The following is a 24,586-nucleotide window of genomic DNA, read 5'->3' as shown; positions in this document are numbered from 1 at the left end:
TTCCTTTTTAATTGTTATTAATAAAGGTTTATTTGTAATAGGTGGGGATTTTTCTGCACATACCAGAGGTCCTAAGTGGATTGTGTAAAGCAGAGGTCCCCAACTCAAGTCCTCAAGGCCCACCAACAGGTCATGTTTTCAGGATTTCCTTTACATTGCACAGGTGATGCAATTGTTACCTGGGCAAGACTAAGGAAATCCTGAAAACATGACATGTTGGTGGGCCTTGAGGACTGGAGTTGGGGACCCCTGGTGTAAAGCATGTCAGTCGTAGCCAGAGGGGCGTTATTAAAGGGTCCAAAGCAGGGAAGTAATGCTTCTCTGGGCTTACATATATCAAACTGCAGAAGAAAAGAACTTTATTTTAAACACAGAAATCTTAGATTGAAACTACAAAGGCTTTTTGTAATGCTACTGTCTCTTTTTTCTAAAGGGAACCTGTCAGATAATCCATTCTTCCCAAGTCGCTAGAAGAATAAGTCAGAGCTCAGATATATTATTCTCTGAAACGAAAAGGCTGAGAACCATAGCCAGAAATGAGACTAGTCCAGCTCCATCCCTGGTCACCTCTTCCCAGTGCCTGTGCAGGTGACATGTCTCTGTCCCGCGTGTACATAGGGAGAGACCTGTCAATCACCTCTAGCAGCAATAGGATCCTCAAAGTATATTTTATCTGAAACACCAGATCATTTACCTGACTGCGTTTGTGCAGCCTGTGGTTTTGGCTGCTTGTGTGCATAATATATATCTATATTTAGTTCTCTCCAAACTTTATGTAACGCCAACATGGTTCCTCTCCCTTTTCCCAACAGAGATAGCAACATACCGCCACTGATCGGTGTCTCCTCTTGCGGCTTCCTGTTCCCAGGGCTTGGGCACGTTGCGCAGGTCTCTTGGCAGTGAGCTTAGGGCACATGCGTGCTCCCACTTCTTAAATGGGTAGTGTGCGCACTCCTGGAAATGCCCCCAACTAATAGCTGGGAGGATTTAAGTATTTAAGGCACCCTCCCCTGCAGGGCGATGCCTGCGCAGCATTAGTGTTTAGCTAGTCCATTATCAGTTCCTTGTATCTGTCATGTTACCCCGAACCTGAACCAGTTCTGCCTCCCTGAACCTGCCTTGTCTGAACCAGCACCAGTGTCTTTCCTGTCTGGTAATCCAGAATCCACACTGTCTGAACTAGCACCAGTGTCCTTCATGTCTAGGACTCCAAGTTAGTGTCTGCGATCCTGACCCTTGGGGTCAACGGCTGCAATATCGGGGACTCCCTAGAGTAGCACCTGGCGGCTACCTGCAGCTCAACACTAACTCCACCATCGGGGCTCTAGTGAACACCATGTAGCCACGCCAGGGTAGCACAGCCCATGGCACAGTGGGTCCACGGTCCACCAGCGTGACAATATTAATACATTTTGGGATAATCACTACACTTTGAAAATATTCTACAATTTTTTAATTAAAAATTGAAGATTATTGAGATTATTTATTTAGTCATCACCTGCAGTGGCTACTGATCGCAACTTCTCCTGGCAAAATCTTGGCACCTGGACTTACAATGATCACAGTAGAGGGGATATCTGATGAGACAACCACTTTAAAGAAGTTCTGTTGACTAAATATCCTGTTCAATGTTCCACACAATTGACTGCGCAAGTCCTGGCTAATTAAAAGCTGCGGTCCCCCCCGTCTAGCCTCCATATACCATTGACCTAGTTGCTGGACCGGATTCCCGTGAATTGATCCTCTCATCTATAATCCTGTCTAATATTGAGGCAGTGTAAACAGATCAGGCAGTCTGCGGATTTCCCAAACTAACCACATTGATAAGTTTGGTGCATCTGTTAGACACGTTACACTTTGGGGTCTACCTTTACAGCACCCATTAGTAGTAGCCTCAGAGTTACTTCTTCAGTTGTGCCCTTGACACCAGTAAAAAAAAGTACGGACAACTGAGACAATGGGAAGATTTGTTCTTTATTATTGCGGCATTACTTTCCATATATCAGGCTAGAACCTTCATATAGGTGGTCTTATACCATCAGCCCCCATCAAAAGTCCAAGGCACCTCTAACACAGTAATCAGGTACACCGAACCTTTGTTTTTACAAATTTTTGTCATTTCCTAGTAGTCATTAAGATGATGAAAGTTTTGGTATCGCCTATACCTCAATAATATCATTATCAGCACCTAAGATATATTACAAGCTCCTATAAGTATGGCTTTAAACACATTAAGCCATTGTCTGGCAAACCAGTTTGTTGCATTTTTACAAACATTTACCAACAACAAAGATGGCAAGTCACCTATTCTACACTTAGGGCGCATAAGGCTGTACACAAGGGACCAAGATCGGACCGCAATGCACGGACTGGCCGCAGGTCTCCTAACAGGAGCATGACATTTCGATGAGGCTGTCATGCTTGGGTTGGCCAGTCCGTGCATTGCGCTCAGTAATGGGACCAAGATCTACAGACGTCTGTAAGAGTCCTAGGTCAAATTTTCCGCGTCCCCACTTCACCATATATGAATCACCTACAATCCAACCAGTTTTGTCAGAAAACGTGACCCTTGATAGAACCAGTGTAATGAAGATTAATATTAGACTTGGACATCACGACTGAAAGCGAACACGCAACATACAAGTGAGAAAACTGGGGGGTATTGTGTCTCACAGAACATGGAACAATACCCTCTTTGTCTAGTGGATGTGCCTCATTCCCAATTTCAGGATGTATCAGATTATATTTATTTTGCTTTTTTTTTGTCATATCATAAGTCAGATGATATGGGTTCCTTACTCTCCATTGATATGGATAAGAGTTATGCAAACCTCCAAGAATGATCACACTGAGAATGGGGAACAAGATCGCCCCTCATTCCAGAATTTGGAGGAGATCTCGGTGCCACGCCACCTATTTCTTTGACTTACATTAGAATTCTGATTGATCTGTTCTAGAAGAAGTCTTTTCTTGGAGACTGGCCACCTATACGTAGACCTATTGCTATTGCTTTTGTGAATAGCAACCTGCCTAATATTAATTATTTTTTTTCCATGGCATTAAGGGCTGGAAGTGTTTTTGACCAGTGGTGATTGTCATGGGTCAAAATGGCAGAAGACACATAGTTGATGCAATTCAGCTCAGTTACATTCTAGTGGAGCCATATTAGACATCTGGCTGATACATTTTGGGTTCGGCGTACAAAACACTTTCTAGCTATACATTGTCCCATACAGCAAAGCAAATTTATATGATTTGTTTTTTATGGACCTCTTGTGCATGAAGAACGCAAAAATATAATGGGAAATGTATGAAACCTTGCTACTTTGTACACAACTGGCAGTGTTGGTACAAGTTACAATCACAAAACAAGTACAACATCACTATGTGGTACCCCAGATTGGAGTTTATCAGTTATTGATAGGCGCTACTTGTACCATTTCTATATGCAGTCTAAAGGCATTGAGTGACTAGAAGGTCTTCACCTAATCACTAGGATACAGGCAACTTCGTTGTCGAGGATGAATGGTAAAGACTAATTTGGTGCAACTAAAACAAGTCAATTGAACCCGCTAAAACATTCCCAAAGTGCATTATTATTAGGCAGATAGTTGGTAGTCGTGGCATTGAGTTCATGGGAAGATCTGAAATTCCTGGGACTCTGTAGGGTATGTCCATCATTTAGCCTTAGCAAATCCAACCCGGTCATTAGCACGATCAAATACAGTATAATATTGGCCAATGAAGACGTCTCCAAGTATCCAGAGGGGTCCGGCTGGAGGAGGGATATCAAGACCCATGAAGCCACTCAGGCAGATTTTATGGCTTCCTTGAGTCACCTGTTGGAATATAACAAGTGTCAGGCTAGCTATATCCAGGACTCCAACAGATAGAAGATAACGATCAACGCACATACAACTCTCTGGGAACAATGACTAAGAAATAGTACGTATTATAGTAAGATTCTGGCTAGTCATTAGTCCTTATTTTTTTGCAGAACACATAGCATCTTGCTTAAAGCGGTTTTCTCAAGTTCTTAAATGACTTTCACTAATTAAACAACATGACAATAAGTTTTCAATTGACTTTCTTTTTCTATCGGTTGTCATTTTCCTGCAATTAAAGCTTTTGTCTTTTATAGCGAACAACTGGTTTCCATAGAGCTTGACCTCTAGACCCTGGCCGAGAGTGCACGGTAGCTACATTCCAGGAGTGAGGTCAACTCTTAACATGCCAACCAGCTTTTTTCAGCCCATTGATTTCTATACATCAGTTTCTGCTCACCTCACTACCTCCCTGTATGTCTCCCTCTTTTGTAACATCACCACCCCGGCAGCTTTCAGAGCAGGTCTAATCTCGGCTCTCTGCTCTCGCTTTTTGGAGCAGGGAGCTGGTTCAAATGCCCTATGTATAAGCATGGTGATAACCGTGTAGACTTAGAACAAACCACTAATAACTGAATGTGTAAGGCTGGTTTCACACTTGCGTTTCAAAACGCATGCGTTTAAAAAAAAAAACGCATGGTGAAAAAACGCATGGTGAAAAAACGCATGTAAACGCCTGCAAACGCTGCGTTTTTTTGACACATGCGTTTTTGCATGTGGTGAAAAAACGTGGCGTTTTGACGCGTTTACATGCGTTTTTTCATGCGTTTTTTTAAACGCATGCAGATAAATGTGTGACAGCTGCCAATCATCAAAATAAAGTAAAAAACCCACTATAAACAGAAAGAGCAAGGGTTAAGGGTAGGGTTAGGGGTAGGGATCCTAACCCTACCCCTAACCCTACCCTTAAAGGGATTAGGGGTAGGGCTAGGGTAGGGGTAGGATCCCTTTATCAATTTTATGGTGTGGGGTGGTTTATCAGTGTTTTTTTTTTTAAAAACGCATGCGTTTTTAACGCATGCAAACGCATGTGGTTAAAAACGCATGCGTTTACATAGACAGCAATGCATTTTTTTGCTGCAAAAAACGCATGCGTTTTTTTGCGGCAAAAAAAAAGCCGCTAACAATACTACATGTTGCATTGCTGCATCACAACGCATGCAGGAAAAAACGCATGCGTTGCAAAAACGCGTCAAAACGCATACAAAAAAACGCATGGGTTTTTAATGTTAAATATAGGGGCAAAAAACGCATGCTTTTGTTTGCGTTTTTTTACTGCAAAAACACACAAAAAACGCAAATGTGAAACCACCTACAGCAGAAGTTCTGCTGAGCTTTATAGTTCTACAAATACTATAGTTTTACACTTCACCATATCTGTTACTCAAGAAGGAAAGCGAACCCTCCTAGATACTAGGAAGCAAGCAAACTGCACTGGTCTTAGCTGCTCAAGAGGCACCTTGAGAATACTCCTTTAATGGGTCACTTGACGAGTCTGAGCTGCAATGCAAAATCTGTGACATGGCCCCCACACTAATATCTCTTATGGAGCACAGGAGTCTGTTGAGGTACCAGGACCCAAGTGCAATTGTGACCTCTTCCCCCTATATAGGAGCTTTTCTTCCAGTAGTTTCCAGCAGCTGCAGTCACTTACCTTCAGTGTGTACTGTTCTCCTGTCAGGGTGTACTCTTGCCCTCCAAGCCTCAGAGAGATGACAGGTAATGAGGAGACCTTTTCACACTGCACCATGTACTGTAAAATAAAGGTTTTTTTCATGATCTTGCAATACATTCTTGAATAGTCACTTGTGGTTCAACAAAATTGGTGTAAATCAATAGAATAAACGCATGCAAGAAACTTTGCAATATGTCTTATCTCCACTTATGAGCCACTTCTTCCCCTCCCCTATGCTTCCTGAACTCGTCATCCATTCTGAAATATAGATGTATAATAAATGTATAATTCATTACAATGACAAACATAGCACGTTGTAATAAAATATGCCGATGCAGAAAAGTGTAAACCTACCCCTAACTATACAAGTTCAATGGCTTTTATTGTGTTAAACGTCAACTTTTTGCTTAGTGATATCTTTATTGTGTGACTTTAAGAAATTCTACATGTGTACAGCTAAAATCCATCCTTGCAAAGGAAGACGGACTGACTGCTCACTGAAGTGTCAGGTTACAGGACCTATTGAAGTCTATGGAAAGGGGAGCAGTAATGAAGAACACATAGCACAGTGAGAGACCAGGAAGACACAAGCAGATTGAGCTGTAGCCTTCAGCAAATAGATTTTACTTCAGTGCTGGACTCACAGCTACACAGTTCAGTACTTTTGCATAATGTCTTCCATGCTGTTTCTGTCTGTGTGCTACAGAGAAAGAAGATCTAGAATCCAACACTCTGTGTGCAGTGCGTGGGAAACATCATAGCAACTAGTCTCCCCCCCACTAGCTCAGAGAGAACTTAAAATGAGAGATAGAGCCTGTATAGGGGAAACTTGTAACAAAGCAGGATTTTAAAAAAAGCGTTATTCCTCATGTGCACACACAGAAGACAGCTTTTTCTGAAATTATAGGTATGCTTTAAATTGCAAGTTTTTACATAGGTATTTGCCTTTATTCTTCACTTCTTCTAAGATACATTTGTTATAAAATAGGTACAATCTCAAGTCCAAAGTTAGAGGAGAAGCTGTCTGTATTAGTTGGGTAATTGTAAAATGTCATATGCATCGTGATATTTATGGATCTAAGAATTTTCTAGGCTTTTACCGTTATATTCGTCATATATTTGTAACTGATTTTCATTGAATATACAGTAATATCTGAGTAATGGGTTCATAAAAAAATCCCTCACCTCTCCTTGAGTTAACGGGATGGCTCCAATAGCTTTCTGCAGGGCAACCACTTCTTCCTTTGGGCCGGTGATCAGTGAGGTCCCTGTGTCTACAATAGCTGCACAGCCACCTTTACAAAGTGTGAGCTGATCCCCGACACTCAATCTATAGGGATCAGAAGACATAGCACAGATAACTATATACCGTATTTGACGGACTATAAGACGCACCAGACCATAAGACGCACCAGACCATAAGACGCACCAGACCATAAGACACACCTCAAGTTTTGGGGAGGAAGAGTAGTAAAATGTTTTTTTTTTTTAAATAAAATGGTCCAATTTTGGTCCAACCTTCAGATCAAAATCGAACAGGTCTCAGTTTTCAGAGGAAAAAAAATGGACATGAGGACAGCACCATGGAATATCATAGGTGCAAGTAATATCCATCAAAAACATAGATAGCACTCTTCGAAGAAAGACTGATTTCTGAATGAGCCCTTAGAATTTGCATGCTTCCATAAAATGCCAATATTCAGTTGAGAAACATAGCCATATAACACTCTGTCTACTACTTACTGGTCCATGTGAATTTCCCAGTAAGCCTTGCGGGTGATATTCACGTAATTAAAGTCCCCTGTATAATACTTAGGATCGGTGCCACCCAGTAAGAGCTCACCACCAGGTTGGGATTCTGGGTTCCTAGAAAAAATAAATTAACATTTGATCAAATCTCATTAGTTTTGCCAGGAGTCCACTGTCTCCATGAGCTGATGGTGTCCCTCTTCTTGCTTCCTAGCCACATTAGGGCATGAAACAAGAGCTTCTTCCTCAGCTACTTTGTAAAAGGAGATGATCTGAAGCCAATGAGAACGTCCTTTAGGTGGTAAGGGAACACGGGCTGCGTTGACTGGTCCACCGAAGTGCCAGAGGATCAACCAGTCAGTCCAAACTCTGGCACAAAAATGGGTCTTAAAAGGTCTAGCGAGAGATGAACCTATTTGGCGTTGACGTTTTTGAGCCAGTTACTGGGGTTTATATAACATGGCTGATTAACATAAACCTTATTAGATCTAAAGCTACAGAAATGTGGCTAGGAAGAATCGAATGAAGTCGACGTTGCATCTGAAATGTTTGCGAATCCTATTCCTGAGCAATTGGGTTGAACCGAACTTTCCCAATTCTACCCATAAGTTGGATGCTGAACGTTGTATTCCACAGTTACTTTTCATTTCCTCGTGAGCTCCAATTCATCTCTGTTCGTTGGGAAACTAGAGTGTGACATTTAACGAAGTGACTATTACAAAAGAGACAATTTACAAAAGTTAAAGTAATTGTTCCAACCAAAGAAGGTGAACGTTGACCCCATCGCTGTGCCAAAAAAGTCTAATCACAGGACTTCTTGTCACCAGCTGCAAGTAAATATATCTTTTTTCTGGTAAGGATACTGTTCTTACCTGTTCAGGTAGAAGGAGAAAATATTCTGCTCCACGAGCTTCTGCTGCATCATGTTGTCAAAAACAGGAGTGACCCCATCCACAGAGATTCGTGGGTAAGCCATTCCCAAAATACCATCAAACTTGGCTGCTATAAAGGTTATTCCGGGCTGTTTGATGGCTTCCCCAAAAAGTTGTCCTTTCACTGCCAGGTTACCAATCTGGATTGTGGTGGAGAAGATGCATGAGACAGATCATAGTATCACTACTTCTCCAGATAGTTAGATTTTAGTGATTCCTTAAGTCTGCAGCAGCACCCAATGCTCCTATATTATATGAAGTATACATTAGTATTATGTATATGTTACTTTATTGTTATAAAGGCTATTCTAGTGTTTTATCAGCAGGAGATTATCACTAGAGGACTAGTAAACCCGCTGCCATGTAGTCCTCCATAGTCATAAGCTGTGTTCAACCCCGCCCCCACCACTAATTGGCAACTTCCTGTCTATGCAAAGTGCACACAGAAAGCTGCCAATCAGTGATGTGGGCGGGGTTATACAGGGCACAGCATTCAGAGAACTACTAGATGTGCAGCAGAGAAAACAGGGATTTTATCAAAATGACAGCAAGCAGCCCAATAAGTGATGCATCGCTGGAATCAGGGTATCTGCCCCTACTTTGTGCTGCTCTAAGATGAGGTAGCAAAAACCTGGTGACAGATTCCCTTTAAAAGTGATTTCATGTCAGTACATCAGGGCTATCTAAAAAGTGGGGACTTTTTAACATTATCAATGTCTATACATTGTAAAATTATTATTTTGTAACATTTTTCTTATAAGTCAGTAGCATTTGTGGTTTGTTATGCTCAAAGGTGGGGAGAACAATCACACGTAGGCAATGTTCACATATTGCGTTTTTGCAGCTTTTTTTCTGAGTTCTTTTAAAGCTGCTGTTTGCAGTAATAGTATAAGCTATGAGATTTCAGGAATCTCATGCACACGATTGTTTTTTTGTTTCCCTGACTGAATTGGAAAACTGCGGTGTTATTTTAAGTATGTAGCACGTCATTTCTTTCACCATTTTTGCAGCATTTTTTCAACCATATAAAACAATGAGATCAACCAAGCATTGTTGCTGCATTTTTTGTTCCATTTTTGGTGAATAAAACTAAAACTGAAGATACGGTAAATTACATATAAACCACATCTACAAAACGCAGCAAAAATGATGCAAGAAGCTAAAATGCAACAACAAACAACAACAACAACAACAAAAAACAGCTGGAAAAACTCACTTTTTGTAAACAGCTTCTTTACTGCCAAAAAGACGCTGCAAAAAATGCAGCGTGTGAACGTAGCCTTACGCATAGCATGCGTAATTCTGCCTAAAAACGTACCGTCACAGCGTCCTGACTCAGGTACCCAGACAGACTGCCGCTGCCATACTGGATAGAGAACTCGGTGCCATTCTTCACATAGCTGGAAGATTTGGACGAATCGTACTTGTGGTGTAGTACTGAAAAAGAGATTGCCAAGTTATTGTCCAGAGCGTAGAATTATTTATTGGGATCTCATTAAAAACATGTTTTTGTGTTATATATGTACTGTAGACAACAAGCTTTTATTTTATGTTACAGACTGTCCACATATCCAGTGAATTTCCCTTAATCTGATAATCCAGTAAATCTGATAATCTGGCACGGAACCGTAATACGGAGATTCACATTTACCCAAATACCGTAGACTCCTGGAAAGAAAATCTGTATAGTTATGTATCGCTCCATTAACCTTCTGTGTGTCTCTTGCAGCAAAGGCACCAGTAAGCCGCGTTCAGTTAATGGTTCTTTTATTGAAGAGATCGTTTCCCATGAAATGTGTGACCATTAAGCTTGTGTCTAGCTTCAAGAGGCGAAATACAATAACCGCTTGTTTTCAACACGAGTGCCTGTGACATTTGCAGTAAGTGTTTCGCACAATTGCTCATTTTTGCATTTTGCATGATTTTGTCACCCGTCACATAAAAACCTAACTTGTGATGTCACAATTTAAGGGGTTAATCACATCTTTAAATAAATATTGATGGATAGAGATTGTAAAAACAAGCATTTTTGCAATGTACTGATTATTAAAATTTTCAGTCGTTCTTAAAGGGAACCTGTCACCCCCAAAATCCAAAATCGAAGGTGAGCTAAGCCCACCGGCATCAGGGGCTTATCTAGCCGGGCCTTATCTAGCCGGGCAGGTGCTGGGCCTCTCTGACCGCCCATCGGACCAGAACCGGACCGGGACTGCCCCTGGGTAAGCATAATCTAACCTCTTTCTCATCTTTCAGGATACATCGGGGGCTTATCTAACTGTTAAGACATTAACAGTTTTCTTTTCAGCATAATGCCTAAGAGACCGACCACGGCTGCTGTCTAAAATGAAAGCCCTGCGCTTCAGCTGGCCAAGATTATGAAGTAGCAGTGCACGCCAGTTGGCCAAGATTAGGAAGTGGCAGTGCACTCCAGCTGACCAAGATTAGGAAAGCAATGCATGCCAGCTGGCCAAGATTAGGAGGCAGGAGTGCACTACAGCTGGCCAAGATTAGGAAGTAGCAATGCACTCCACCTGTCCAGGATTAGGAAGTATCAGTGAATTCTAGCTGGCCAAGATTAGGAAGTAGCAGTGCACTCCAGCTGGCCAAGATTAGGAAGTAGCAGTGCACTCCAGCTGGCCAAGATTAGAAAGTACCAGTGCTCTTTAGCTGGCCAAGATTATGAAGTACCAGTGCTCTCCAGCTGGCCAAGATTAGGAAGTAGCAGTGCTCTCCAGCTGGCCAAGATTAGGAAGTAGCAGTGCAATCCAGCTGGCCAAGATTAGGAAGTACCAGTGCTCTCCAGCTAGCTGAGATTAGGAAGTTACAGTGCACTGCTGCTGGCCAAGATTAGGAAGTAGCAATGCACTCCAGCTGGCCAAGATTTGGAAGTAGCAGAGTATCCAACTGACCAACATTATTAAGTACCAGTGCTCTTCAGCTGGCAAAGATTAGTAAGTACCAGTGCTCTCCAGCTGGCCAAGATTAGGAGGCAGTAGTGCTCCCCAGCAATCCTGGCCAACTTCAAAAGAGTGCTTACAAGGACAACAGAAAAGAGATTGTAAGTGCTGTGCACGTTCTGCTGTCTAGCAGCAGCGGTGGGTCTCCAAGGCAGCTAGCTCTAAACAAAAAAAGAAATAGTGTTAATTTAAAAAAAAAAAGATTTACAAGCACAAACCAGCATGAAGATGGGGATAACCCCTTACCAGTTCATTATATTGATGTGGTGCAGTATTTTAGGACATAAAGTACTCACAGCAAGCAATATCCAGAATGGAGCAGTGTACGGATGGTACCCAGAGATTAGAGGAGCCTGTGTCAAATACCACAGTGAATATCTGTGGAGGGGTCCCGATCCCAATTTCTCCATAATACTGAGCCTAGAAGAAGTGTCGAGATAGAAAACGGTGGGAATTCTAGTTTTCAAAACCATGTAAAAGAGGTGTTTATTTCACATGTTTCTGCATCTAGTACATTGTACACAATGGAAGATTTACATAATAACCAACTCTATATATTCATTATGACTTACATCCAAATAGTTCTTCAGCGTCTCTGGTGTAGGACCTCCATTTGGTGGAAATCCAGAGTAATATTTTTTGTACCCTTCACTTCCAATCAGTTTTTCCACTTCCCCAGAAGCTTCAGATAACGTCCGACGGATGGAGGTGAACTTCGTTAATGGTATCCTGGGTTGAGGAGATAGATACGATCATAAGTTTAGAAACAGTGTATAGATGATAATTGTGGCATTTTTCTTGGTGATCACCTTATTATGGTACTAAGTTTTGCCATTTTCCCGCCTCCACTGTTTGCCTACAATGCTGGAGGTGGATCATAGTCATGGACATGTTTGTGGAAGTGGTTGGAACCAACTTGAACTGAGCCAATTCTCTACAAGGACTTTATAGTACCCACATTGTAGGGTATCTACGCTCTAAGACCCCAGTTGTTAGTGTTGGTCGCGCAAACAGGTGTAAAGCCATAATCAAAGGAAAACAAAAGTGTAATACCCGTATAATAAAGGGGATGTAAGGGCAGAGATCCTGATTCTAGCAGTGTGTCACTTACTGGGTTTTTGATAAAACCAGTGTTTCCTGTGATGCAGATCTAGCAGTTCTCTAAATGTTGAGCTCTGCATAACCCCGCCCACACCACTGATTGGCAGCTTTGTTTGTGCACTGTGTTGTTGTGAATTCTGTTGTTGAGCTCCCTCCTGTGGTCAGGAATGGTACTTCGGCTGGTTCTGTCCATGGACTTTCTCTGGTGGCTGTGGGTGTTTCTGAGTTTCCTTCCACAGGTGACGAGCTTAATTCGTTAGCTGGCTACTCTATTTAACTCCTCTTGGATCTTTGCTAGATGCCAGCTGTCAATGTTGTACTATGGCTCTAGTTTGCTCCTGGATCGTACTGGTTACCTGTTACTCCAGCAGAAGCTAAGTTCCTCTTTGCTATTTTGCTTGTTTGCTATTTTTTCTATCCAGCTTGCTATTGTTAAATATCGCCTTGCTTGCTGGAAGCTCTGGGACGCAGAGGGGCGCCCCCCGCACCATGAGTCGGTGCGGAAGGGGTTTTTTTTCCCTGCACTCTCTGCTTTTTCCCTGCACTCTCTGCGTGGCTTTTGTAGGTTTTTGTGCTGACCGCAAAGTGACCTTTCCTATCCTCTGTCTGTTCAGTAAGTCGGGCCTCTCTTTGCTAAATCTATTTCATCTCTGTGTTTGTGATTTCATCTTGCTCACAGTCAATATATGTGGGGGCTGCCTTTTCCTTTGGGGAATTTCTCTGAGGCAAGATAGGCTTATTTTTCCTCTTAAGGGCTAGCTAGTTTCTGAGGTTGTGTCGAGTTGCATAGGGAGCGTTAGGAGCAATCCACGGCTATTTTTAGTGTGTGTGATAGGCTTAGGGATTGCTGTCAGCAGAGTTCCCACTTCCCAGAGCTTGTTCTGTGTTTTGTGGCTATCAGGTCTTTCCGGGTGCTCTTAACCATCAGGTCCATTGTTGTCCTTACCACCAGGTCATAACAGTACAGCTGGCCAGAAGTATTAATGCATCTCAATAGAGGGATAAGAGAAGTTCTGAGATCATTTTTTTTTTCTTTGCAGCGTGTTTTGTCTCTCATTTCCCCTATACCTCTGGGTGGTTCAGAACACAGGTGTAGACATGGACATTCAAGGTCTGTCCTCTTGGATGGATAATCTCACTACAAGGGTACAAAGCATTCAAGATTTTGTGGTTCAGAATCCGATGTCAGAGCCTAGGATTCCAATTCCTGATTTGTTTTTTGGTGATAGATCTAAGTACTTGAATTTCAAAAATAATTGTAAATTGTTTCTTGCCCTGAAACCTCACTCCTCTGGTGACCCAGTTCAACAAGTTAAGATCATTATTTCTTTATTACGTGGCGACCCTCAAGACTGGGCATTTTCCCTTGCGCCAGGAGATCCAGCATTTCGTGATGTTGATGCGTTTTTCCTGGCGCTTGGATTGCTTTATGACGAACCAAATTCAGTGGATCAGGCAGAGAAAGTCTTGCTGGATCTGTGTCAGGGTCAGGATGAGGCAGAGACATATTGTCAGAAGTTTAGAAAGTGGTCTGTGCTCACTCAGTGGAATGAATGTGCCCTGGCAGCAATCTTCAGAAAGGGTCTCTCTGAAGCCCTTAAGGATGTCATGGTGGGATTTCCCATGCCTGCTGGTCTGAATGAGTCTATGTCTTTGGCCATTCAGATCGATCGACGCTTGCGTGAGCGTAAAGCTGTGCACCATTTGGCGGTATTATCTGAGCATAGGCCTGAGCCTATGCAATGTGATAGGACTTTGACCAGAGCTGAACGGCAAGAACACAGACGTCGGAATGGGCTGTGTTTTTACTGTGGTGATTCCACTCATGCTATCTCCGATTGTCCTAAGCGCACTAAGCGGTTCGCTAGGTCTGCCACCATTGGTACGGTACAGTCTAAATTTCTATTGTCCGTTACTCTGATTTGCTCTTTGTCATCCTATTCTGTTATGGCTTTTGTGGATTCAGGCGCTGCTCTGAATTTGATGGACTTGGAGTATGCTAGGCGCTGTGGTTTTTTCTTGGAGCCCTTGCAGTATCCTATTCCATTGAGAGGAATTGATGCTACGCCTTTGGCCAAGAATAAGCCTCAGTACTGGACCCAATTGACCATGTGCATGGCTCCTGCACATCAGGAGGATATCCGCTTTTTGGTGTTGCATAATCTGCATGATGTGGTCGTTTTGGGGTTACCATGGCTACAGGTTCATAATCCAGTACTGGACTGGAAATCTATGTCTGTGTCCAGCTGGGGTTGCCAGGGGGTACATGGTGATGTTCCATTTTTGTCAATTTCGTCTTCCACTCCTGCTGAAGTTCCGGAGTTTTTGTCGGATTATCAGGATGTATTTGATGAGCCCAAATCCGGTGCCCTACCTCCTCATAGGGATTGCAATTGTGCTATTAATTTGATTCCCGGTAGTAAGTTTCCTAAGGGTCGATTGTTCAATTTATCTGTGCCAGAACACGCCGCTATGCGGAGTTATATAAAGGAATCCTTGGAGAAAGGCCATATTCGCCCGTCGTCATCACCGTTAGAAGCAGGTTTCTTTTTTGTGGCCAAGAAGGATGGTTCTTTGAGACCTTGTATTGATTACCGCCTTCTTAATAAAATTACAGTCAAATTTCAGTATCCTTTGCCGCTGCTGTCTGATTTGTTTGCTCGTATTAAAGGGGCTAGTTGGTTCACCCAGATAGATCTTCGAGGGGCGTATAATCTTGTGCGTATTAAACAGGGCGATGAATGGAAAACTGCATTTAATACGCCCGAGGGCCATTTTGAGTACCTGGATATGCCATTCGGGCTTTCCAATGCTCCATCAGTATTTCAGTCCTTTATGCATGACATCTTCCGAGAGTACCTGGATAAGTTCCTGATTGTGTATTTGGATGATATTTTGGTCTTTTCGGATGATTGGGAGTCTCATGTGAAACAGGTCAGAATGGTGTTCCAGGTCCTTCGTGCGAATTCCTTGTTTGTAAAGGGGTCTAAGTGTCTCTTTGGAGTTCAGAAGGTTTCGTTTTTGGGATTCATTTTTTCCCCTTCTACTATCGAGATGGACCCTGTTAAAGTCCAGGCCATTTACGATTGGACTCAGCCGACATCTGTGAAAAGCCTGCAGAAATTTCTGGGCTTTGCTAATTTTTATCGTCGCTTCATCGCTAATTTTTCTAGTGTTGCTAAACCGTTGACTGATTTGACCAAGAAGGGTGCTGATGTGGTCAATTGGTCTTCTGCAGCTGTAGAGGCTTTTCAGGAGTTGAAGCGTCGTTTTTCTTCTGCCCCTGTGTTGTGCCAGCCAGATGTTTCGCTCCCGTTTCAGGTTGAGGTGGATGCTTCTGAGATTGGAGCAGGGCTGTTTTGTTACAAAGAAGTTCTGATGGCTCGGTGATGAAGCCATGTGCTTTCTTTTCTAGAAAGTTTTCGCCTGTTGAGCGCAATTATGATGTTGGCAATCGGGAGTTGTTGGCCATGAAGTGGGCATTTGAGGAGTGGCGTCATTGGCTTGAAGGAGCCAAGCATCGCGTGGTGGTCTTGACTGATCACAAGAATTTGACTTATCTTGAGTCTGCCAAGCGGTTGAATCCGAGACAGGCTCGTTGGTCGCTATTTTTCTCCCGTTTTGATTTTGTGGTTTCGTACCTTCCAGGCTCTAAGAATGTGAAGGCTGATGCCCTGTCAAGGAGTTTTGTGCCTGACTCTCCGGGTGTTCCTGAGCCGGCGGGTATTCTCAAAGAGGGGGTAATTTTGTCTGCCATCTCCCCTGATTTGCGGCGGGTGCTGCAAAAATTTCAGGCTGATAGACCTGACCGGTGCCCAGCAGAGAAACTGTTTGTCCCTGATAAATGGACTAGTAGAGTTATCTCTGAGATTCATTGTTCAGTGTTGGCTGGTCATCCTGGGATCTTTGGTACCAGAGATTTGGTGGCTAGATCCTTTTGGTGGCCGTCTTTGTCACGGGATGTGCGTTCTTTTGTGCAGTCCTGTGGGACTTGTGCTCGGGCTAAGCCCTGCTGTTCTCGTGCCAGTGGGTTGCTTTTGCCCTTGCCGGTCCCGAAGAGGCCCTGGACGCATATTTCTATGGATTTTATTTTGGATCTCCCTGTCTCTCAAAAGATGTCGGTCATTTGGGTGGTTTGTGATCGCTTTTCTAAGATGGTCCATTTGGTACCCTTGTCTAAATTACCTTCCTCCTCTGATTTGGTGCCATTGTTTTTCCAGCATGTGGTTCGTTTACATGGCATTCCGGAGAACATCGTTTCGGACAGAGGTTCCCAGTTTGTTTCGAGGTTTTGGCGTTCCTTTTGTGCTAGGATGGGCATTGATTTGTCTTTTTCCTCGGCTTTTCATCCTCAGACAAATGGCCAAACCGAACGAACTAACCAGACTTTGGAAACATATCTGAGATGCTTTGTTTCTGCTGATCAGGGTGATTGGGTGTCCTTTTTGCCTTTGGCTGAGTTCGCCCTTAATAATCGGGCCAGCTCGGCTACTTTGGTTTCGCCGTTCTTCTGCAATTCTGGTTTCCACCCTCGTTTCTCTTCAGGGCAGGTTGAGTCTTCGGACTGTCCTGGTGTAGATACTGTGGTGGATAGGTTGTAGCAGATTTGGACTCATGTGGTGGACAATTTGACATTGTCCCAGGAGAAGGCTCAACGTTTTGCTAACCGCCAGCGCTATGTGGGTCCCCGACTTCGTGTTGGGGATTTGGTTTGGTTGTCGTCTCATTATGTTCCTATGAAGGTTTCCTCTCCTAAGTTTAAGCCTCGTTTCATTGGTCCGTATAAGATTTCTGAGGTTCTCAATCCTGTGTCATTTCGTTTGGCCCTTCCAGCTTCTTTTGCCATCCATAATGTGTTCCATAGGTCGTTGTTGCGGAGATACGTGGCGCCTGTGGTTCCATCCGTTGATCCTCCTGCCCCGGTGTTGGTTGAGGGGGAGTTGGAGTATGTGGTGGAGAAGATTTTGGATTCTCGTATTTCGAGACGGAAACTTCAGTACCTGGTCAAGTGGAAGGGTTATGGTCAGGAAGATAATTCCTGGGTTTTTGCCTCTGATGTTCATGCTGCCGATCTCGTTCGTGCCTTTCATTTGGCTCATCCTGGTCGGCCTGGGGGCTCTGGTGAGGGTTCGGTGACCCCTCCTCAGGGGGGGGGTACTGTTGTGAATTCTGTTGTTGAGCTCCCTCCTGTGGTCAGGAATGGTACTTCGGCTGGTTCTGTCCATGGACTTTCTCTGGTGGCTGTGGGTGTTTCTGAGTTTCCTTCCACAGGTGACGAGCTTAATTCGTTAGCTGGCTACTCTATTTAACTCCTCTTGGATCTTTGCTAGATGCCAGCTGTCAATGTTGTACTATGGCTCTAGTTTGCTCCTGGATCGTACTGGTTACCTGTTACTCCAGCAGAAGCTAAGTTCCTCTTTGCTATTTTGCTTGTTTGCTATTTTTTCTGTCCAGCTTGCTATTGTTAAATGTTGCCTTGCTTGCTGGAAGCTCTGGGACGCAGAGGGGCGCCCCCCGCACCGTGAGTCGGTGCGGAAGGGTTTTTTTTCCCTGCACTCTCTGCGTGGCTTTTGTAGGTTTTTGTGCTGACCGCAAAGTGACCTTTCCTATCCTCTGTCTGTTCAGTAAGTCGGGCCTTTCTTTGCTGAATCTATTTCATCTCTGTGTTTGTGATTTCATCTTGCTCACAGTCAATATATGTGGGGGCTGCCTTTTCCATTGGGGAATTTCTCTGAGGCAAGGTAGGCTTATTTTTCCTCTTAAGGGCTAGCTAGTTTCTGAAGCTGTGTCGAGTTGCATAGGGAGCGTTAGGAGCAATCTACGGCTATTTTTAGTGTGTGTGATAGGCTTAGGGATTGCGGTCAGCAGAGTTCCCACTTCCCAGAGCTTGTTCTGTGTTTTGTGGCTATCAGGTCTTTCCGGGTGCTCTTAACCATCAGGTCCATTGTTGTCCTTACCACCAGGTCATAACACTGTGTATAGGCAGAAAGCCGCCAATCAGCAGTGGGGGCAGGGCTATACAAAGCTCATGAATATGGAGGACTACCTGGCAGCAGGTTTACTAGTCCTCTAGTGATAAGCTCCTGCTGATAAATAGGCAATTTTATCAAAACTACAGGAAGCAGTCCAGTAAGTGAAATATCGCTGGAATCAGGGTCTCTGCCTCTACATTAGGATGTTCTCAGATAAGGTGGTAGATTCCTTTTGCACGGGTTGTCTGGCATTAGAGTGCATGTGTCAGACGTCACTTGCAGGGGCGGCACTGATCTCAGCACGCCGGGTATTCTGACAACGCACTGATAGTGCACTCAGTTTCTAGCTCTTTATTGCTGATTTGAGATGGTTAGAGAGCGCACTGTCATTGTGCACATCGCGCAGGGACTAGACCAGCTTCTTAAATGAGCATCATTGATGATGGTTTGTATCAGGGAGGGGGCAGAGGCAGCGTGTGCCCGCAGCCTCTACCCCCTGATGACACTTCATTTGAGTATCCCAGCATGCACTGGGATTCTCAAACAGGAAGTAGAAAAAAATATCAAAGAACAGCATTCAGATAGTGTTGTTAGGGAGGGATAGGGGGATTTTAATTCAAGTATATTAGAAAATAGTTTAGGCTATAGCATTAGATAGGGATTTAAGATGAAAATTAATTTGGATTTCGGACCACCCCTTTAAAGTCCTGTATGGTTCATGTATGTGAGGACAAAACCTTGTGTTTGTGAACTGATGTGATACAGTAATATCTATGATTGAGCCAGCTGAGAAATCATTTCTTTATGGCTATTTCCTGGCAATGAAGTATTGAGGTTGTTAATGCTGCTTTTATATAGAAATTGTGTCATCTCACCATGTATTCAGATAAATAAAAATTCCCTCTCAAAATGGCGCCGACAGTGCCTGCACATCCAGTACATGCTATTGCACAGGCGCCGCCGACGCCATCTTGGTGGAAACAATTTTTTTTTCCTTTAGCAAAATGGCGCCAGCACAGTAGCATCTATTGGATGTGCAGGCACCGCTTGTGCCATTTTGTGAGAGATTTTTTTTTCCCGAATACATGTATATCACCAAATAAAATAATTACATGGACATTATAGATGTGATCATGCTACAGCGCAGGCATCGGGGCCTGCCTGCTGAACGTGAGATTTATTTTTTTTCAAAACATATTATATTCAGTATGTAAATTAGGGGAAGGTCAGTGGGGGAGCAGTGACCCGTCAGAAGTCATCAATATGAATATATAATCAGAGCACCACAGGCCGCCCCGCAGGAATGAGACTCTCATTAACTATTAACTGCAAATAAAGATTAAACAACAACCACAAGACGGATTCCATCACCAGGTATCATTGTAATCCGTATAACGGCACCGACCTGACACTGTCTGTAGTTTACTGTGCACAATCCTGCTGACAGGTTCCCTTTAATATTGGCATCTGTTTAGCTCTCAGATTGCATATTGGTGTAATACTTTTTCCCCCAGAATGGCTAATTAAGATTGGCTCCATACATGAGAGAAGGAATTCATTTGGGAACCATAAACAGTCTGATCTCTATTGGTTCAGCCATATAGTCGCCAATAGCAGAAACCAGTTCTGAGTCTGTTAGATCTGAATTAGTTCTTTGTTTCCTGACAATAAGCTCAGCAACAGGAGTCTGGCTGTCATTTATACCCTTAAGGTACCGTCACACTAAGCGACGCTGCAGCGATACCGACAACGATCCGGATCGCTGCAGCGTCGCTGTTTGGTCGCTGGAGAGCTGTCACACAGACAGCTCTCCAGCGACCAACGATCCCGAGGTCCCCGGTAACCAGGGTAAACATCGGGTTACTAAGCGCAGGGCCGCGCTTAGTAACCCGATGTTTACCCTGGTTACCATCCTAAAAAGTAAAAAAAACAAACGCTACATACTTACCTAGCGCTGTCTGTCCTCGGTGCTCTGCTTCTCTGGTCTGGCTGTGAGCGCCGGGCAGCCGGAAAGCAGAGCGGTGACGTCACCGCTCTGCTTTCCGGCTGACCAACGCTCACAGCCAGAGCAGGAGGAGAGCAGAGCACAGCGCTGGAGGACAGACGGCTGTAGGTAAGTATGTAGTGTTTGTTTTTTTTACTTTTTAGGATGGTAACCAGGGTAAACATCGGGTTACTAAGCGCAGCCCTGCGCTTAGTAACCCGATGTTTACCCTGGTTACCAGCGAAGACATCGCTGAATCGGTGTCACACACGCCGATTCAGCGATGTCTACGGGGAGTCCAGCAACCAAATAAAGTTCTGGACTTTCTTCCCCGACCAGCGACAGCACAGCAGGGGCCTGATCATTGCTGCCTGTCACACTGGACGATATCGCTAGTGAGGACGCTGCAACGTCACGGATCGCTAGCGATATCGTCTAGTGTGACAGTACCTTTAGGCCAAATTCACACTTCCGTGTGTCACGGAACACACTGCGATGCACAGATTGTGCCCATGAGGCTGCCCAGTTCAGGTCTGGAGACCCACGACCGGTCTATGACTGTGACACACGGATGCGTTAATCCAGCCTATGGGCTTATTCAGACGTCCGCTTTTCATGGATATCTTCTAACCATGTTTTTATGAATAGAACACACTCATTACGATCTATGGAGCTGCTCATATGTGCAAATGTTTTGGCGCCCTTCGTGTCCACAAAATAATTGCCGAGATATGTCTGATTTTTTTTTATTGGCTTCACAGATCACAATTACCCATACAATATTGCAACCACCATATTATATAACACTGTGTACTTACAATTGCTCATTTTGCCTTTCTACCCAGTTAATTCTTCTCTTTTCTATTAGGTCTATGACATCATGTGATTAAAAACTGACTAGCTGAATCCTTTTTCCCTAAAAAAAAATTGCTAATCTGCTCTGCCCACTGAGTATTGGCTGAAAATCACATTTGTATTTTTTTGTGAAATATTTGTAACATTATTTATAAAACAATGTGTAACATACAGTATTTGATACTGATTTGTTTTTTCTCTACAACATAGTCCATATACCTGAGCACTAATAGCATGTAAATCCTAACCCTAACATAGCAATGTCGATATATTTTTGAGATGATCAACTTTTTTTAGTGGGGAATTTTGTGCAAAAATAGAAAGAAAACTAGAGTAGTTATTCTGACAGCTATGCATCCAGATATATTAATATTACGCCTCCAAGCATTGATCTTCAGATCCTTTCTGTGGGTAAGGCTATTATTTATGTCCATTAGACATGATCAGATATTTGAGCTTTGCAAAGTCTCTTTAAACTTGATCCTTTTAAAGTGGAGTAAGACCAAACAATCAGAAATTCCTGTGGCTTTCTGCACACATACCAGAACATATACAGTGGCATGTAAAAGTTTGGCACCCCTGGTGAAAATTACTGTTATTGTGAACAGTTAAGCAGGTTGAAGATAAAATGATCTCTAAAAGGACTAAAGTTAAGTATGACACATTTCCTTGTATTTTAGGCAAAAAAAATATTTTTTACATTTTAAAAATTACAAAATGGAAAATGGGCTAATGCAAAAGTGTGTGCACCCTTGGAGATTTGTGTGCTCAGAGAACTTTGACCAAGGTTTCAGACCTCAATTAGCCTGTTAGACTTATGGCTTGTTCACTATCATCGTTAGGACAGGCCAGGTGATGCAAATTTCCCAGATTTATAAAAACCCAGCCTCCTCTAATTTTGTGACAAAAAAATCAGCCATGGGTTCTTCTAATCAGCTACATAACACCCTGAAAATGGCGGAGGCCCACAAAGCAAACGGCTATAAGAAGGTAGCAAAGAGTTTTCAAGTTGCCCTTTCCTCAGGTCGAAATGTAATTAAGAAATTGAAGTTAACAGGAACAGTGGAGTTTAAGATAACATCTGGAAGAGCAAGCAAAATTTCAGTGAGAGCTGCTTGTAGGATTGATAGAGAGGCAAATCAGAACCCCACATGATTGTAAAAGACCTTCAGAAAGATTTAGCAGACTCTGGAGTTATGATACATTATTCTACTGTTGAGGGACATCTGCACAAATCTGGCCTTCATGGAAGAGTCATCAGAAGAAAACATCTTCTGTGTCCTCACCATAAAATCCATCATCAGCAGTATTCAAAAGAACATCTAAACAAGCCTGATGCATTTTGGAAACAAGTCCTGTGGACCGATGAGGTTAAAATAGAACGCTTTGGACATAATGATCAAAAGGTATGTGTGGAGAAAAAAAGGGCACAGAATGTCAGCAAAATAACATCTGGCCAACTATTAAGCATGGGGGTGGATCAATCACGCTTTAGAGTTGTGTTGCAGCGAATGGCACTGGGAACATTTCATGGGTAGAGGGAAGAATGGATTCAATTAAATTTTTACAAATTCTTGATGCAAACATAACACCATCTGTAAAAAAGCTGAAGTTGAAGTTGATATAAGGATGACTTCTACAAATGGGTAATGGTCCTAAACACACATCAAAATCCACAATAGACGACCTCAAAATGTGCAAGCTGAAGGTTTTACAATGGCCCTCACAGTCCTCTGATCTGAACATCATTGAAAATCTGTGACTAGACCTCAAAATAGCAGAGGATGCAAGACGACCCAGGAATCTCACAGAGCTGGAAGAATTGTCCAGGGAAGAATGGATGAAAATCTCTCAAACAAGAATTATAAGACTCTTGTCTGGCTACAAAAAGCTAATACAAACTGTGATACTTGAAAAAGGCGGTACTACTAGGCACTATGCATACAGGGTGCCCATACTTTTGCATCATCCCATTTTTGTTTATGAAAAGATGAAAATATGTGTATGTTTTTTTGTGCCTAAAATACAAAGGAAATTCGTCATATTTAACTTTAGGCCTTTTAGAGATCATTTCATCTCATAATTTCATCATTGCTTATTTGTTCACAATAACAGTAATTTTGACCAGGGGTGTCCATACTTTTACATGCCACTGTACAGTATCACATAGGATGAAATGTGAGATATATTAGATAAACAATGGACAGAAAACAAAGTTCCAATATTGTTACAATGTGCCATGCAGAAACATATGTTCCATGTATCTCTCACCTGATGAGCGCTGATCCATCGTGGAGCAGGACGCACAGCAGCAGAGCCCACACTACTGGCACATCCATAGTGACAGGGTGTGTTGTCACCTTTGTTCTGTATATATACTTATGCCCGCTGTGTTTCTCCTGTTGTCAGCAATGACCCAGCAGTCTCAGGCATCTCATGAGAAGTGTCAGCTGATCCCGCCATCACGTGATGAGGAGGAGGGGGGCACAAGGCTTGCTAAGCCTCCTCGTACTGGTGTGCTGGGAATGGTATTCTCTGCAGGATAACTGTATGGTCTCTGTTCTGTCACGCCTTCCTACCTGACTTCATTGATATTTATATATGTTTAGTATTGTCCTTTCATTCAATTCATGTGCAACATTTTAAGTTTGTAAGAGTGTCATTGTGATATTCTGGAGCAGATGTTGTAAGATTTACCCAGATCTCTAAATCCAGCTATACAATTTAGACGTCGGCGTGCCGAATGTTGCATTGGCCGATCTTAGCCGACTCACCCATACACAGGAGAGCCTGTTCCTCTGCACACTCCTGTGTTCTCTATGAGCAACCAGCCTCCGGACATCTCTGCTGGCGATTTATCGACAGCAGAAGAATTTGATCAGTAGTCTGAAATCAGACATGCGTGATCATCCGCTCTCCCGATCAACAGTCGTTCAGCGGCCCCATACACATTAAACCGTTTGCTGAACCCATCAATATCGATATTAGTCTGATGTGTATGGGACATTAAGGGTTAACTCATGGCCAAGCTGTGGACAAGTACATGACGCCGGCTTGTGCAAGCAACAGGCGACTTCACATCCAGGAGATGTAATCTTCTAGCAGGTCACGCCAGCACAGATTCTTGGCAGTTCAGTAACAGGTGGCAGCACTGGCGGACACAGACTGAAGAGGGTCCGTGAACAAGAATAGAACTGGGCCCTTTGCAGCCCTATAGCTTATAATAATGACAGATTTCTTCTGCTTTCAAGGCAGCAGTGGACCTCCTGGACCTCTGTGTGGTTGCACCTATGATATGGGTGACAGCATCTTGGCGGGGGTGGTTTCACTGTTGCTATACCACATGTCCTCCCGGTACAGGGCAAAGACAGGTACACCCCCAGGAAACACCCCGTGTAGCTTCCCTCTCAGACCCTGACCCTAAACTCAGCTATAGGTATGAGCTTTTAATAAGTCTCCTAAGCAGGTCACACCCAA

General features: G+C 43.3%; 1 protein-coding gene across 1 annotated transcript; it reads right to left on the bottom strand.

Moving 5' to 3' along the window:
- Positions 1–1,955: 1,955 nt before the first annotated feature.
- Positions 1,956–23,549, bottom strand: LOC138649406 (cathepsin D-like). The gene is made up of 9 exons (XM_069739773.1): positions 23,381–23,549; positions 11,770–11,926; positions 11,494–11,617; positions 9,559–9,677; positions 8,181–8,380; positions 7,303–7,425; positions 6,745–6,889; positions 5,539–5,637; positions 1,956–3,839 (listed from the first exon to the last, which is right to left on the bottom strand). The coding sequence occupies exons 1-9, from the start codon at positions 23,446–23,448 to the stop codon at positions 3,678–3,680; spliced, it is 1,197 nt and encodes a 398-aa protein (XP_069595874.1). The 5' UTR covers positions 23,449–23,549; the 3' UTR covers positions 1,956–3,677.
- Positions 23,550–24,586: the final 1,037 nt, after the last annotated feature.

Source organism: Ranitomeya imitator, chromosome 9 (genome assembly GCF_032444005.1).
Source record: "Ranitomeya imitator isolate aRanImi1 chromosome 9, aRanImi1.pri, whole genome shotgun sequence".
Lineage (NCBI taxonomy): Eukaryota > Metazoa > Chordata > Amphibia > Anura > Dendrobatidae > Ranitomeya > Ranitomeya imitator.
The sequence above is the reverse complement of the archived record's forward strand: the minus strand, read 5'-3'. Positions and strand labels throughout refer to the sequence as shown.